Here is a 17,253-nt window from a genome sequence, read left to right on the forward strand (position 1 = left end):
ATCTGTTCTGTGGGAACAGTAACATGCCTGGGAGTTAGGACGACTGAAGGAGATGTCCGTGAAATGGCTCAGAGACTGTCACACTGGACAGACAGTGCTGCCGTAATCAGTATAGAAATTATTTAGGGGATATTCCTCTCTCTCTCTCTCTCTCTCTCTCTCTCTCTCTCTCTCTCTCTCTCTCTCTCTTTCTCTTTCTCTCTCTTTCTCTCTCTCTCTCTCTTTCTCTCTCTCTCTTTCTCTTTCTCTCTCTCTCTCTCTCTCTCTCTCTCTCTCTCTCTCTCTCTCTCACTGATTCCTTGGAATCCGGAGTGTGTTTTAATCTTACAGCACATCTCAATTCAGAATGACCTCATTCCAAATGCTCTGTGTCCACACGTGGCTAGTAGCTGCCATACTGGCTCTTCTCAGTGTTGAGGTTGTAGTTATGAACAAGATGTGGAAAGCCTTTTCCCTCCCGAGGTTCCTCTAGCGGAGGGAGATAGACAATACACAACAAATGTGGGCACGATCGTAGTGACACGCCACCAAGAAAATGCAGTGGTGATGGGGGAGGGCCTGGGAGGTGTTGCCATCGAGCTGAGACCTGCCTGGTTCAAAAGGCAGAGCCAGGCATGTGAAAATATGAGTGACGTTTCTTCCAGCCAGTGGGAGCTGCCTCAGGTGGGATGGATGATCTTGCTGTGTTGAATGAACCAAATGGCATGGCTGGGTTATAGAGAGCAAGAAAGTGGGATGAGGTCTGACGAGACTGGAGGAGTGGACCGGCTTTATTGTTTGTTGCTTGTTTTGTTGATCCTCACTTGAGGATATATTTTTCCATCGGTTTTTAGAGAGAGTGGAAGGGCGGGGTAGAGACCGTGGGAAACATCGATGTGAGAGAGACTGGGCCTGGGGATCGAGCCTGCAATCCGAGGTTTGTGCCCTTGACCGGAATCAAAGCCGCGATCTTTTTTTTTTTTTTTTTTTTTTTAATATATTTTATTGATTTTTTACAGAGAGGAAGGGAGAGGGATAGAGAGTTAGAAACATCGATGAGAGAGAGACATCGATCAGCTGCCTCCTGCACAACCCCCACTGGGGATGTGCCCGCAACCAAGGTACATGCCCTTGACCGGAATCGAACCCGGGACCCTTGAGTCCGCAGGCCGACGCTCTATCCACTGAGCCAAACCGGTTAGGGCAAAGCCGCAATCTTTCAGTCCAAAAGCTGAGACACTTAACTACTGAGTCAAACCGGCTGGGGCTAGACCTGCTTTAGAATAAGCAGAGACAGGAAGGCCATGGTAAGAAATTGAGATTTTATGTTAAATGAGATGGGAAGCCAGTGGAGGGTTTTAATAGGGGCATGAGACACACATGAGTGTATAAAATACAAATTAGACACCTATATATTAAAAAAACACAACTATCATAAAATTCAGTGGACCAGACGTCCAGTTTTTTAGATATATCTCTAACCAATATCTCTTTCCCATTTTGGAAATAAACTTATATGTAAATCCATCTCTTACCTACAGGCATTTCTATGATCTAGGGCAGTGGTCGGCAAACTCATTAGTCAACAGAGCCAAATATCATCAGTACAACGATTGAAATTTCTTTGGAAAGCCAAATTTTTTAAACTTAAACTTCTTCTAACGCCACTTCTTCAAAATAGACTCGCCCAGGCCGTGGTATTTTGTGGAAGAGCCACACTCAAGGGGCCAAAGAGCCGCATGTGGCTCGCGAGCCGCAGTTTGCCGACCACGGATCTAGGGAGAACATCTTTTGAGCCGCACTTTCCTTAACTCTCATCTTCTCAAAAATTCCGAAAGATGGCTGCTGCTTTACTTAGTATGAAGTGTCCTCACTTGAGATTGGCTTATCAACAAAGTGCCTTTGAAGAGAGACTAAAGAAATGCTTAAACAATGGATCTACTGATTTTTTTTTAACCTTTGGCAGACATGTGCATTGCTGTCGCAATTTCTCTCCTCATGATCCTGATATGTGCAATGGCTACTTACGGAGCATACAAGGTAAGCTGGGCCTCAGGAGGCTCAGACACAAGACCCACTCACTCCGGGCGGGGAATCTGACAATGTCGCCGTGGCCCGGTGCAAATGAAGTCCAGTAAACAGGAGGGCTTCGGGCAGGGGCCTGTTGGCCAGGTGCCCTCGATGCCCCATTGTTCCCGAGCGGCCTAACCGGAATTTCTTGCCCGGTGTGTTCAGCTCTTCCTCAACCACCTGTAAACCACTCATCCTTACTTCGGGAGTCCAATACCCCATCCTCCCCTTTTTTGTCCAAAATATGTCATAATACACCCAATGTTACCTCAATTCCTCCCCTTGAGCATGGATTAAAAGTTTGATTTTTTTTTCCTGTTTAAAAAAAAAAAAAAGGAAAGAAGAGGGGCCTTTCCTCCATCCCTTGCATGTGTGATCTGTACAACTGTCCGTAAGGAGTCCGATGCCATCACTCTCGGTTTTCTGAGAGGATCTTGGAGAGTCTAAATCTCTCGTTAATACGACGTAGTGCTGGGAAAACCAAGAGAGTCTCAGAAACGTTCACTGGATTTGTTCGCCGACTCCCATTGGGCTTACCAGTTGCCATCGTGGCCTGCCTTAGTGGATTGCTATTTCTCCATTTCCCTTCAGATTAAGAAAAAAAATTGAAAGAAGTCAAGCTTGGTGATTTTGAACGTGATGGGCATTAACATCCTGTTTTCTGTTTTCCATAGCGACGGGCTGCCTGGATCGTCCCGTTCTTCTGTTACCAGATCTTTGATTTTGCTCTGAGCGCCTTGGTTGCCATCACGGTGCTTGTTTATCCAAACTCCATTCAGGAGTACATACGACAGCTGGTATGTGGTCGCCCCGGTTTCTGCATCTCTTCCAGAGGGAAGCCTGGTTAAGTAACCGATAAGAGGAATTCGGATAGGCATGCACACATGTTAACTTGTGGGTTTTTTTTTAAGTCAGGATTGTAACTTTTTAAAAAATATATTTTTTTATGATTTCAGAGAGGAAGGGAGGAGAGAGAGAGAGAGAGAGAAACATCAATGATAAGAGAGAATCATTGATCGCTGCCTTCTGCATGCCCCCCACTGGGGGGTTGATCCTGAAACCCAGGCATATGCCCTTCGACCAGAATCGAACCCAGGACCCTTCAGTACACACTCTATCCACTGAGCCAAATCGGCTAGAGCTAATTTGTGGATTTTTTTTTAAAAATATATTTTATTGATTTTTTACAGAGAGGAAGGGAGAGGGATAGAGAGCTAGAAACATCGATGAGAGAGAAACATCGATCAGCTGCCTCCTGCACACCCCCTACTGGGGATGTGCCCGCAACCAAGGTACATGCCCTTGACCGGAATCGAACCTGGGACCCTTGAGTCCGCAGGCCGACGCTCTATCCACTGAGCCACACCGGTTAGGGCTATTTATTAATCTTTGTATTACTAGTAGCCCTGCGCACAAATCCGTGCGCCAGTAGCTCTCTGCGGGGCCTGGCCGTTCCGTGCCCGCTACCCTGAGGCTCTCCGTGGCCAGAGGCCGAATCCACCAGGCTGCTCACGGCAGGGGGGGGATGGCGGCAGAGTGAGAGGACTGGGCACTGCCATCTTTGTGACGAGTGACAGCTAGTTTGCATATTACCATTTTATTAGATAGTATTTTTCATACAGGCAACCTTTTTTTGCCCCACCCTGTGTTTGACCAACAGGTTGCACAGAATCCTCTGTCTTGAAGGACGTGTGTTTTTACTCTGTAATGATGGTCTGGTGCTGGGGTCCTGACCTCCACTTTGGAAGTGTGGAGGAAGCATGATCTCCACATAGCCTGCCACGTGAGGGGCTGGGAAGGGGGGTGCTGAGTCTGTAGTGTGCTCCAGCCCACCCCTTGCGGAGATTTATAAATAGGACCGGAGAGCCTCATATGTAGGCAAGTGTTCGGAGCACTGTGGATACTGCCTAGACTTTCTGCTGTGCCCACAGGGTCCAGTCACGTGGTACTCACTTGCCTTAGAGCCGCTAGTAGTAAAATGACGATATTGTTCATGCCGACAGGAATTGTAATAGCAGCTTTAAAACATCCCCATCTACTTTTATTTGTAATTAAACAAGTAAGTGTAAACCAATAAAACAAGTGAGTATGTTCTACTCAGAGATCCGTCTGGGCCAAAGGAGTGAGGCCTACAGATGGTCCCAGTGCCCGAGAGACAGTAATGAGAGGACAGTCGAAGACCCGCTGATTCTGAGGCCCTTGTTGACAAGTTGAGAAATAATGAGTCCGAGAGACCTTTGTCTGAGGAGGTGGGGGAAAGCACCCACTCATGCCTTCCCGTGTATGTGGAGTCTTGTGAAATGTAGCTGAGATGAGCTGTGCACGTGTGTTTACGGGTCTCAGCTGGACATAGACACCCCCTTCACTTTTCTGGGGGAATGAGCATCGAGTCTTTATGGAAAGGGTCCCATGCTTCCACTTTCATCCTTTTTGACGGGACGCAGAAACAATATGATTCCATGTTCACTGTGAACAGCAACTGGTTTTATTCTCACCCCTTACGCTAAGGACTCCGAAACCCTTCCAGGCTCCCAGGGAAGGGGCCAATTTCATGAGCCAATCACAAAGAATGGCTTAGGGTTTATTTCTTAGATGTTTTGTCCACAGTGAAAGGAGACTCTGAACATCACTGAGTGGTGCTCACCCTGGGGAGGTGGAGCCAAGCGGTGGGGTGGGGGCGGGGCAGGGGGAGGGGGGCACGAGTTTTCTCTGGATCCTTCCTTGGGACGTCGCTGTTGTGTCTCAGAGTATGGCTGATACGGAGTCCAAACACACGGCCCTGGCCAATGAAGAGATGAAAGGCGACCGTGCGCTGGGCAGCCTTCCCGCACCCTTTCCTCGGCCTCTTAAACGCTGGGCTTGGCTCGGCTCGGCTCAGTGCCGGCAGGTGTTTCATGGCAAAGCTCTGTCCCGTCCCCGTACCCCCCAGCCCCCCAACCCCCAGCCCAGCGCACCAGAGCACTCTTCCTGAAAACTTTTTTTTTTTAAATGTATTTTATTGATTTTTTACAGAGAGGAAGGGAGAGGGTCAGAGAGTTAGAAACATCAGTGAGAGAGAAACATCGATCAGCCGCCTCCTGCACACCCCGCACTGGGGATGTGCCCGCAACCAAGGTACATGCCCTTGACCGGAATTGAACCTGGGACCCTTCAGTCCGCAGGCCGACGCTCTATCCACTGAGCCAAACCGGTTAGGGCCTGAAAACTTTCCTTTGAACTTGATTATTCTTAGCAAAGATTCTGCTCTTTGAGGCGAAGTAGCATCAATAAAAGTGGTCTCTATAAAGAAGACACCGATTTTATTTATTTTTAAATATATTTTTCTTTTATTTCAGAGAAGAAGGGAGAGGGAGAGAAAGAGATAAACACCAATGATGAGAGAGAATCATTGATCGCCTGCCCCCTGCACACCCCCTCCTGGGGATCGAGCCCACATTCCGGGCATGTGCCCTGACTGGGAATTGAACCGTGACCCCCTGGTTCACGACGTTCAACCACTGAGCCACAATGACCAGGCAAGGAGGCTAATTTTAATAGGTTTCTCCCCTTGGCCCTGCACAAGCTCTTGATTTAGAATGGTCCAGAATTTGCAGGCAATCAAGTGTCGGAGGTGTGTAAAGACACTGGCTTTCAGCTTTTCGTATAGTAGGAGGGCACAGGCACGTTTCAGGTCTCTCAGGAATCTTCCTCTGATTGTTCTTTGCGAGAGTTATTGCCTGAGTTAGGAGCGGACCTGCCTCTCTTTTCCACACTGTTTGTAGCTTTTCATTCGGAGAAGTGGGCTGGACATCCTAGGGGTCCTGAATAGCTACCTGCCCTCGCTGTTTTCGGATAAGCACATGCGATTAAAGCCTCGGGAATATAATCCTGAGTGATTAATGCGATTTGCTAATGAGGCACTTTTCTTTTGCAGCCTCCTAATTTTCCCTACAAAGAGGATGCCATGTCAGTGAATTCTACCTGTTTGGTCCTTATTGTTCTTCTGTTTATCAGCATTGTCTTGGCTTTCAAGGTAAGAATAAAGATTTTATTTCCTGCCTATTATTAAACGTATCCATGAATGCCACAGAAGCACACAAACTTCAGCTCATTCTCTTGCTTAGCTATCGGGACTGCTTTTGGATTTCCTGACGTTCGGTTCCTTCGCTTATCTGCATGAGATAAACACTCACCAAACTTCCAAAGGCCCGTTCAGTCAAGGGTTATTCCAAAATCTATTAGGATGAGAAAAAATTAATGTGATGTCATTCATTGTGTGGTATATAGTATATGCTGCAACATTTATTTCAGGGTTTTTAACTTGTTTTTAAAATGCAGTATATTCTGAACATCATTGTTTAATAGTCTATTCTATCAACTTATTTAATAAATTCCTTATTTTTGGACATTGAGACAGTTTCTACTTTTTCAGTTATTAATATTGCTACAATGAATGCATTTAGACACATCCTTTGTATAGTTAGGCGTTCCTCAAGATACATTTCATAACATTAGAGGGAATGCGTAATTCGAAGGCTTTTGATAGGCTGCCAAATTGACCTCCACAGAGGTTGGAGGACAACACTCCAGTCAGCAGTGTTCCCTCATTCTTTTTCATCTTGTAAACCTGATAATAGACACATCACTATAATCTATTCCTGTGTGCTACTAAGACGTAGAAAATTCTCAGTTTATTGTTGGACTGTGAACTTTTAATTCTTAATATCATTCATAGGCTTTATTTTGACATAAAAATTACCCAATTCTTCAAAAAAAATCAAACCTCAGTAAGCTTGAGGAAGCTGCATTTAGGGAGAAAAGGCATTTTAAATATGATGAAGTGGCTCATTCACAGATAAGGATTCATGGAACATCATTTGGGTCTGCATTTCCCCTTATAACACAGAACATTTTGATATTGCATATGTCGTGTAGTCGTCAAGGATTTGGGTGAATTTTATGCACAGATGTTGAGGCTTCCTGCTTCTGCAGCTCCTCCCCGCCTCTCCCCCAACTTCCTGGCTGCTCTCAACCCCAACTACTGTCCTTGGCCACCCAGACCACCCAGGCTGCATGGAGCTATGGCAGGGCCCCAGGCAAAGGCCACAGACTCTCAGATCCCACTTAATGCACTTTGTCTCTGCAGGGTAGATTCCCCTTTAGCTTCTGCCTGCTATTGGTGATTTCCCTTGCTTTCACATTGTGTGTGTGTGTGTGTGTGTGTGTGTGTGTGTGTTTCCGGCTTTATCAGTTTTACCTGCAAGAAGGTGCATCTGACCAGCTCCTCTTTGTCATTACCAGAAGCTCAGAGGCTGGTAATGCTCTTAAAAAAAAGGGATTTTCATTTTGTAGGCATTTTCATTTATATTGAAAATGCTTACTTGAGATTGTGGGTCAGAGCACCTAGACTTACCTTCTATCACTGCTATTTCCAAATGTGACCATGGCCTTGGTGTTTTCATTATCCAGTAGCAGTGGTAGTTAAGGAAACGATCGGTAGGGGACTGTGAGGTTTAAGTGAGGGAACGAACACATGGCAAGATTCATTGTTCCTTCGTTTATTCAGTAACTACTTATGAAAGGTCTCCTACGTGGTTTCACATAGGAGTGGACCCGATCAGTGGCTTCATGACCTACATTCTCTGTTACTCATCGATAAGGTTTGTCACCACTCCAGTTCCCTGGGAGTCAGCACCATCACACGACAGTTCCATTTGGTCCTAGGCTTACCTCCTGTCTCTGCAAACAGATGATGGACAGAATTAGTCAGTGTAAGTGTATTTGGGAAATCCACCAAATTCTCTTGCAGGTTACAGAAATGTCAAATAAGAAATGAAGTCACTGAAGTAGTTACTGGGTTTTCAGAGACAGTAGACCAGAGGTTTCCATTGGAGTGTTTAGTGAGTGAATGCTGACTGGGAATTTGGGAGCAATAAATGTGTTTGGCGATTGCTACTGCCTTTTCTTCGAATTTCTTGTTCTGCTCTCAGCCCCTCTTTACTTCCACCACCGACTGGGGTGGTGTGATAGAATAAGGCTAGCGTAGCACCTTTTGCCAGAAAGTTAGTGTACCCAATATTTGTAATTTTAAAAGTCTTTTTGGTTTAGAAGAGTCAACAGATGCATTTATAATTTATGTAAATAAAGGGTTTGTAATGCGGCTTTATTTATGGTGATATTTGACATTGTCTGAAGTTTGAAAATTAAAGATCGAATAATCACTACCACTTTCAGGGTTACTTGATTAGCTGCGTTTGGAACTGCTACCGATACATCAACGGCAGGAACAACTCCGACGTCCTGGTGTACGTTACCAGCAACGACAGTACGGTAGGTGCCACAGTTACCGCGGGGGTCTCTACATGTCTGATGGTTTCCACGTGTTTCTAGTGTTGGCTCCGTTTTCACTGTTGTTGAAAACATTATCATGAACTGCTTAGTCATGAGAGGATGGATAGTTGAATGAAATGTTTCCTTTTCCTTAAAGTATATTAAAATTCAGATCGCTCAACAGATAGAAAATATATGTACCTTCTCCATATTTATGTGTCTTAAACCTGAGTTATTAAACCATTGTGTATAATTCTGCATAGTATGACTATGTTATCTCACTTAACATATGAAATAAAACCTAGAAAGGTGATATTACAGGTGGGGAAATAAGAAGGGCAGAGGTTCCTATGTCTTTAAAACTTGCCCTGCATATGGACACCTCAGTAAGAGAATTTAGGTGATCTCTGTTCTGGTAATAGTTGTGCCTCTCAGATATGATTTTTGGAACACATGTCTTCACTGGAAGAGTCCTGGAAATCATTGCACTTCATGTACTTGATTTTACACTGACGGCTCATGGTAAGATAAACGTGTGAGTCCTCTAGGTGTTAACGTCTGTGTGTCCATCGCCTTTGCATTGAGCACAGCGCCGTGCTCTGTACAGGTATGAGCTCAAGGAGCAGCTAGCGAAAAGGTTGGGGCTCAGCGTGTGGGGTGGGTGCAGATGGGTACTGTTGCAGGGGATAGAATGGACAGGACAGAAGAAGGGTAAGTATGAATGGCAGGCCAACTCTAAAGTAGAATAGAGTTTTATATTTTGCTTTGTTTTTTAAGCTCTATAACCTGTCCCTGCCTTTACTTTCCTGTGTATAAAATGGGAATAAAACAGTTTCAGACTTTGTTAAACACAGAAGCAAGCTGATGTTGCTGAGAACTCTGGGGTTTCTGAAAGCGTGTTATTCATGAATTGTTTTCCTAAGTACTCACCAAGCATTTGTTGAGTTGAATCAAATATGCATGGGCAGCGGTTTAAGAAGAGGCTTTGCCTTGAACAGAGGCACAAAACCCAGCGTGCCCAGGTGCTGAGGGACCCTTTCCGGGGTCTGCAGGATGCTATGCACTGATTACAGTAAACACATGTTCGACTCAACTTCCTGAAGAATTTTCTTTAAAAAAATGACTTCATAGTCATTATAATTTTGATAAAATTGCTAGCTTAAGAGAATTTTTTTCCTTCCGAGTTTCTAGGTTTTTATTTTTTCTGTAAGTCTCTCTTTTTTCTTTTAAATCTGTATACACATATTGTCCTGCTTGACTAATGGAAAGTCTAAAAGAAGTTTGAGATTTTTTAGTTTGAGGAACCAATGAAGTTACCAAACAGGCAAGATATATCAGAACTATTCCCTAAATATCATAATGTGTACGACTTAAAAAGCTATACTATTTTAGAAGTTCTTCAGAAAAGACTAGAGGCCCAGTGCATGAAATCCATGCATTCGGGCGGGGGGGGATGTTCCCCTCAGCCTGGCCTGTGCCCTCTCTCAGGGGGCAGACGCTCAACGCAGGAGCTACCCCCTGGTGATCAGTGCACGTCATAGTGACTGGTTGTTTGGTTGATTTGCATATTAGCCTCTTGTTATATAGGATTATATAGGATAATATCCATATTGTATGTGTTTGCTTTGATACACACTTGGCGGTGGTTTTTTAGTGCTTTCTTAAGGGTTGTGTGTATTTTTTTAATAGAAGCAAAGTGGAAAGACTACAAAAATACACATTTACAGTATACTTCAAATCAAAGGATATTCTGATACTTGTAGAAATTGAGGTGCTCAGAGAACTTTAGAACTATTAAGTCCCCAAAATACATCCAAAGAACTTTCTAGAGGAAACTTATTTTTCTCCATTTGAAAGATTCAGAATTACATATGGGAGTAACAGTTAAGTTTCTTGTAGGCTAACATCAACTCAGAATCGTTGTGCTTTTCAGCGGGACATCCCTAGCTCTTCTAATAATAGACCTCTTTCCTCAGAAAGGCTTCCGGCGTGGCAGTGGTTTGTAGGAAGGAGGATGGGGCCCGGGGACTCGTGCCAGCTCCGGGTGTGTTGGCATGAGATGCTGGGGGATTGCTGGAGGGTTATTGTTGGTCATTATCTCCCCAGTCATTCTGTATCAACTTGCCCTTTTTAAGGAAACTGAGTTGCTGCTGATAATGTGACTACTTTGTCAAAGTTCTCAGTGAGCTTTTTTTATTTTTTATTTTTTTGAAGAATGGTATTCCCGAAGAAGGGAGATTTATCATTTCTCATAACTCAGTTGCATTCATCGTTTATTTCAAAATATAGGGATAGGTCACCACCTGAAGTCTCAGCTCTCTGACAGTATTTAAAAATGTTTAAAAAACACAGAATGGTATTGTGGTTATTTTTTTTAAGCATACTTATATGTAAAATAATTTTTATACGACGTGATTTCTTAACATCATTAAATATCCAGTAAGTGCCCAGATTCCCAATTGTCTCATAAATGTCCTATTTTTCTAGCAGTTTCTTTGAAACAGAATCTATGGCTCAATACCGGGAGGTTGGCAAAAGTAGGTCGACAGCTGGGAGTCTGTGAAAGTTGATTCTTGTATTGTTATTCACTAATGATTGTAGCAACTTTCCGTACAAAGAACCGTCAACCGACTTTTGCCCACCCCGTATGTATTTTGAGTCTCTGTGATTTTTTGTTAAAGAAATTGGTTTGTCCTGCAGACTACAGATTTTTCTGATTGTAGTCCTTTGACTTCCCAGTAAGTTAGATCTAGAGGCATTCCCTATTCCTATTCCCACTGTTTTCCCCAAGATTGCTTCACAGTTGATTATTTGTTCTTCCACCAGGAGGCATATGATATCTGGTTGATTCTGTCTTTCTGGGATGTCAGCAACCATTGCTACCTAATGCCTAGCTTCATTGATTCTTGAGGGGTCATATTACTATGACATTCTGTCACTCCTTTTTTCACTTATTAGCGGGAATGTCTATAGAGAGTAACTTTCCCTCCTGTACTAATTGGGTACCCAGTTGCACTTGGGCCATCGATAAATATACTTAGTTTTGTTTTTTTTTATCAGTTTTCAAAATGATAAGTTGGTTCATTATTCTCTAGTGGTGACCAGTGAGGAGCAGGGTTTTTTGTTTGTTTGTTTTCATGAGGTGTTTTTTTTTCCCCCAAATGTTTCTTTTTAAAAAATACATATTTTTTTATTGATTTCAGAGAGGAAGGGAGGGAGAGAAACATTAATGAGGAGAGAATCATTGATTGGCTGCCTCCTGCATGCCCCCTACTGGGGACGGGCCCTGTAACCCAGGCATGTGCCTTGACCAGGAATCGAACCGTGACCTCCTGGTTCATAGGTTGTCATTTAGCCACTGAGCCACATGGGCCGGGCATGAGGTGTGTTTTTAAGTAATAAATAAACTCATAAAATGAGGCCTATTATTATAAGAGCCAGCTGCAAAGTACAACTGTTTTGATAAATTTTAACAGTAAGCCTAAATAATTATTATTGATACCTATCTTGAAACTTTCAAAAGGGGGGAAATAAAAGCTTTCTCTTAAAAGTTGGTACAGCCCTAGCTGGTTTGGCTCAGTGGATAGAGCATCAGCCTTCAGACTGAAGGGTCCCGGGTTTGATTCCGATCAAGGGCACGTGCTGGGGTTGCAAGCTCGATCGCCAGTATGGGGCATGCAGGAGGCAGCCGATCAATTATTCTCTTTCATCATTCATGTTTCTATCTCTCTCTTCCTCTCCCTTCCTCTCTGAAATCAATAAAAATCTTAAAAAAAAAAAAAAAGTTGGTACATTGCAGTTGCTCAAATTGTACCACGATTAGCCATTTGGAGCCTCTTCAGGTTGTAGCCTGGAGCGTCTGACACAGCCTTTGGTAGCCACCTTGCTGTCTGGTTTGACAAGGTGTTCTACGCTCATCTTGCGCATTGCCTGCGCAGACCTGGAATCGGCCATTTTTCCCAGGAGCGCAGCTTCCTTTTGCTGGAGACCAAATCTGGAGTTGCAGGGCGGGAGGACAGATTTCTTTTTTGAAGCAGGGCTCTTCGTGGTTAAAGATGGATTGAACTAGAACTAAATTTAGGAGTTAATATAAATATACCGGAGCCTCACTCTGAGATTGTAAGCGGGTTGGAATGATGGAGTTCTGTCATTTTCCCTGTCTCCATAGCTATATTAAGATCCTTGTAGTGTGTAACGTATGCTTATCTTTTGTCCGGGTCTTTTTTTGGCAATCTACACAGACATAGTAACATGTTGTGTCTTTCGCTTCCTGTCAGATATTAGGCCAGATGGTGTTTCTCTCAGATTAAACAGTCTCAGGGTGACCTCTGTGGGAAGATCCCGGGGCTCTGGTTGGTAGACGATAAGTGTGCTTTTTTTTCCCTATAAAACAATGCACATTATTGGCCAGACATATACTTTCCTAAATACCACTCAGGGAGAATAGATAAGAGTAATTAGATATTGGAGATCATGACATGGGTTAATCTCTCCTCTAATTGCCCAACCAAATCAAAGCAAAAAAAAAAAAAACCTTTAAAAGAAATGCCTACGATAAAAAGGTCACTAACTCTTTGTTCTTAGTGCCTTAGGGCAGTGGTCGGCTGTGGTTTGCCGCTCTGCTGACTAATGAGTTTGCCGACCACTGACCTAGCCAGGGGTCCTCAAACTTTTTAAACAGGGGGCCAGTTCACTGTCCCTCAGACCGTTGGAGGGCTGGACTATAGTTTAAAAAAAAAACTATGTACAAATTCCTATGTGCACTGCGGGCCCGGGACGAGTCGGCTGCTAAGCAGGACAGGCAGCGGCACCCAGCGGGCCGGATAAATGTCCTCGGCGGGCCGTAGTTTGAGGACCCCTGATAGACTCTCGATTCCAATAATTACAGGTTGTTGTTTTCCTTGTGATTAAGCCCCTATCCCAGTGGTCAGCAAACTCATTAGTCAACAGAGCGGCAAACTTGCTGCAGTTTGCTGACCACTGCCTTAGGGCCTTGGTATTTGGTTCACGGCACCCTTATGTCAAAAGAAGTACCTGACCACTCATGTCATTAAGTGGTCGGGTCCAGGGAAGAGTAGTAGCTAGCATTGTGTCTACAGGCGTTGCCATGACAATTTAAAATATGCTGAGGTGCTTCTTTGAGTGACCAAAGAACACGGTCGGGTACCCGAGGCAGGTGCATCCTTCCTTTCAGAACATTGTTGTAGACTTGACATTCTGAAAATCGCCCTCTATTTTTATTGTGTTTTACTTTTAAAACACACACAGAACTTGACTTCTTAATTATCGTAAGTGTCCAAAATAGAGTTCATATTGATTTTGGTCTGCTTCAACCCAGAAAACTTCTCCCCACCCCTCACCCCCACCCCAACAGTGCTGGGTCCCCAGCCTTGTGGAGGGGACCCCTTCGTTCTTTCCTTGAGTACCTCACTCAGCACTAATGTCCCTTAGAGTTCTACCCCCTTAGCTATTTCCCCTCCAATCCCTGTTAATCATTCTTTATTAAACTCTCTCTTTTTAAATCGGTGGTTTCGGGCCCTGGATTGGACCCTAACCAGAATAGATAGATGCCTAGAACACCAGGCTCCATTTCCCCACCTAATGAACCTGTACGGTACAGGTTCTCCAGGGCCAGCCTAAATGGAGAACCTGTACGGTATGGTCCCCCCAGTGTGTGAGTGCCTCTGTCAGGCACTGGCCCAGCTGCGGTTACGACAGGCAGGGTTCAGCTCAAGAGGCGCATCAGGACTAGGAGAAGAGAAGGATAAGTGGTCAGTGGGTTGAGTAGAGAGAAGGGCGTGTGTGTGGCAGGGAGGGGAGGGGCGTTGCAGGGTGGTGGTGGGGGGGTGTAGGGGTGACAAAAACTTAAAAAGAATATTTTAGTGTTGTCTGTTTAGAAGTCAAAGGACAAATGAAAATTCATGACATTGATAAACATTTACCACTTTAAGTGATGTCCATAATAGAAAAAGTAACAGAACGTGGTTTTGTTTTGTTCGTTTGTGAATATTCTTTCTCTTTCTACAAAGTACTCGAAGTGGGTAACACTTCATTTCATCTCCTCAATGAATTCCTGAGGACAGGAACTGCATTTTATTTTATTTATATTTATTTATTTATTTATTTATTTATTTATTTTTTAAATATATTTTATTGATTTTTTTTACAGAGAGGAAGGGAGAGGGATAGAGAGTTAGAAACATTGATGGGAGAGAAACATCGATCAGCTGCCTCCTGCACACCTCCTACTGGGGATGTGCCCGCAACCAAGGTACATGCCATTGACCGGAATTGAACCTGGGACCCCTCAGTCCACAGGCCAACGCTCTATCCACTGAGCCAAACCGGTCAGGGCTGCATTTTATTTTAATTGTCTTGCACCTACACTGCCTGTCGCATAGTAGGTACATAGTAAATAAATGTTAGTTGACTGATTAAAAGGCTAGTTCATTGAGTCGATATCCTCTTGTGTTTTAATTTCTACTCCAAGAAAGCCAGAATCAGCCGATGTTTTCTTATGCTGACAGTCCATAAACTGTTACAAGTGGTGGTTTTTGTACTGGACGTGCGAACAGAGGTTGTCAGTCAGTTTACTGTTTGTGTTTCTCCTGCCATTGACAGGTGACACCTGCCACTTCAGGCGTGCATCACGCAGTGTGTTAGGGGCTGTATAGCCCTCTCATTCTCAAGTACCCTCATTTTACAGACGTGGAAATTGAGAACAAGGGACCCACCCAAGACCACACCGATAAAGTGTGGCTGAGCCAGGCTTTGAGTCCAGATGACCCCTGACCCTGCCTGCGCCACTCTACTGTCCCGTCTCACACGCGTGGTTCCCGGAGTCACTCGGGTGCTTGCCCTGCTTGTTTTACGCACAGACATGACCCCCAGGAGCCTTTTCCCTCTTCAGAGCCACCACTGCCTCCTGCCTGTGCTAGACACACAGCCTCGCACCCTGCAGGCACCGTGGCGTCCAGCCAGGCCCATGTGACAGGGTTTGGAAAACTCCGAAAGGGCCACGCGTCTCTTCCCATTTGGTTCTTTAGATTCTGGAAGTCTCACCCTGGCCTGGTAGCTCAGTTGGTTAGAGTGTCATCCCCATACACCAGTGGTTCTCAACCTTCCTAATGCCGCGACCCTTTAATACAGCTCCTCATGTTGTGGTGACCCCCAACCATAAAACCATTTTTGTTGCTACTTCGTAACTGTAATTTTGCTACTGTTATGAACCGTAATGTAAATATCTGTGTTTTCCGATGGTCTTGGGCTCTACAGCAGCGGTTCTCAGCCTGTGGGTCGCAACCCACAGATATTTACATTACGATTCATAACAGTAGCAAAATTACAGTTATGAAGTAGCAACGAAAATAGTTTTATGGTTGGGGGTCACCACAACATGAGAAACTGTATTAAAGGGTCGCGGCATTAGAAAGGTTGAGAACCACTGCCATACACCAAGGTGTGGGTTTGATTTCTGGTTAGAACACATACAAGAATCAACCAATGGATGCATAAATAAGTGAAGCAAGTAATGGATGTGTCTCTCCCTTCCTCTCTCTTTAAAATCAATAAATAGCCCTGGCTGGTTTGGCTCAGTAGATAGAGCGTCTGCCTGCAGAGTCAAGGGTCCCGGGTTCGATTCCGGTCAAGGGCATGAACCTTGGTTGCGGGCACATCCCCAGTAGGGGGTGTGCAGGAGGCAGCTGATCGATGTTTCTCTCTCATCGATGTTTCTAACTCTCTATCCCTCTCCCTTCCTCTCTGTAAAAAGTCAATAAAATATATTTTAAAATCAATAAATAAAACTTAAAAAGGATTCAAAAAGCCTCTCATCCAAGTCAAGCCACCTGCTGGAAAATTGAAATTGGTACAGGTTATGGGAAACATTTAATTACATGAGAGTTCAACGAAAGTCAAAGCTCAGGAGAACATGTGCACTTTTCAACACTGACCCTCGTCTTCCCTCTTTCTCCTCAGGTGCTGTTACCCCCGTACGATGATGCCACCGTGACTGGCGCAGCCAAGGAGCCGCCGCCCCCTTACGTATCCGCCTGAGGCCGACGGGGGGCCGAGCTGGGCAGAGCAGAGCTTGGCTTTGCAGGCATCCCGGCGTTACTTCTTTCCTTTCTCTCCTGAGATGCGCTCTAAGAGTTATTTGTTGCTGAAATGTTGCAACTTCAATTTTTAGTGTTAAGTTGAAACCCTCTGTAGTTTTAAACATATGCTTTGGCTAGAGCACCGTGATAGGTCAGCTTCCCCAGACTCCCCGGGCGCTGAAACGCACCCCGGCAGTCTGGATGGACCTTGAGGCGGAGAAGTCTGGTTTTGTACCCCTAGGCCCCCAAGTTGGGGGATTAGTCACATTTTTTTTCCTCTGTGTTCCGTCTCTTTCAAAAATATCAAATAAAATCAAAATGAAACAATACTTAAGCCGCTCCTGTGTGTGGAAGAAACCCTTGAGAGAGCAGGGCTGTGAATGGTGAATCAGTGCTCCAGTTAGGGAAATAGGAGTCCATTAGTGTGTCTAAATAAAACGGGAATTTCCTTAAGAGCCTTGATGGCATCAGTTCAGGGACAATTTGGATTTGTCCGTGGGCTCATCTGAGACTCTCTGACAATCCCCGGCAGTGAGGGAGCAGCCACTGCAGGAGGCTGTTCCGTGCACCCCCGGTCTGAGGTCACGGAGGGGCGTGTCTCGTCCTTGTTACGGGTGAACCGACGTGTTAGGCACTGCATGGCACTCCGCGCTCCCTGTCTCCAGGTTTCCTATCCCCGCCAGGCCCCCTCACTGCGTGGTCTGCCCTGGCCTGGCTCCAGGAGGTCTGTCTCACTCTGTTAGGGGGCCTGGCTGATAGGTCCTTACCTGATCCTATAAAAAGGTTTCTTCTCTCCCTG

The 17,253-nt window shown here is 44.8% G+C and overlaps 1 protein-coding gene across 1 annotated transcript in view; it reads left to right on the forward strand.

Annotated features, from left to right (window-relative positions):
* LAPTM4B (lysosomal protein transmembrane 4 beta) overlaps positions 1-16,783 on the forward strand; it is a 38,712-nt gene extending 21,929 nt beyond the window's left edge. The window contains exons 3-7 of the mRNA XM_080646127.1: positions 1,946-2,019; positions 2,724-2,846; positions 5,963-6,061; positions 8,263-8,358; positions 16,336-16,783. Coding sequence (XP_080502253.1) covers positions 1,946-2,019; positions 2,724-2,846; positions 5,963-6,061; positions 8,263-8,358; positions 16,336-16,413 — 470 coding nt within the window. The 3' untranslated portion in view covers positions 16,414-16,783. The remainder of the gene's footprint in view (positions 1-1,945; positions 2,020-2,723; positions 2,847-5,962; positions 6,062-8,262; positions 8,359-16,335) is intronic.
* The last annotated feature ends 470 nt before the right edge of the window (positions 16,784-17,253 follow it).

The sequence above is a fragment of the Plecotus auritus genome (genome assembly GCF_963455305.1).
Source record: "Plecotus auritus genome assembly, chromosome: 11".
NCBI lineage: Eukaryota > Metazoa > Chordata > Mammalia > Chiroptera > Vespertilionidae > Plecotus > Plecotus auritus.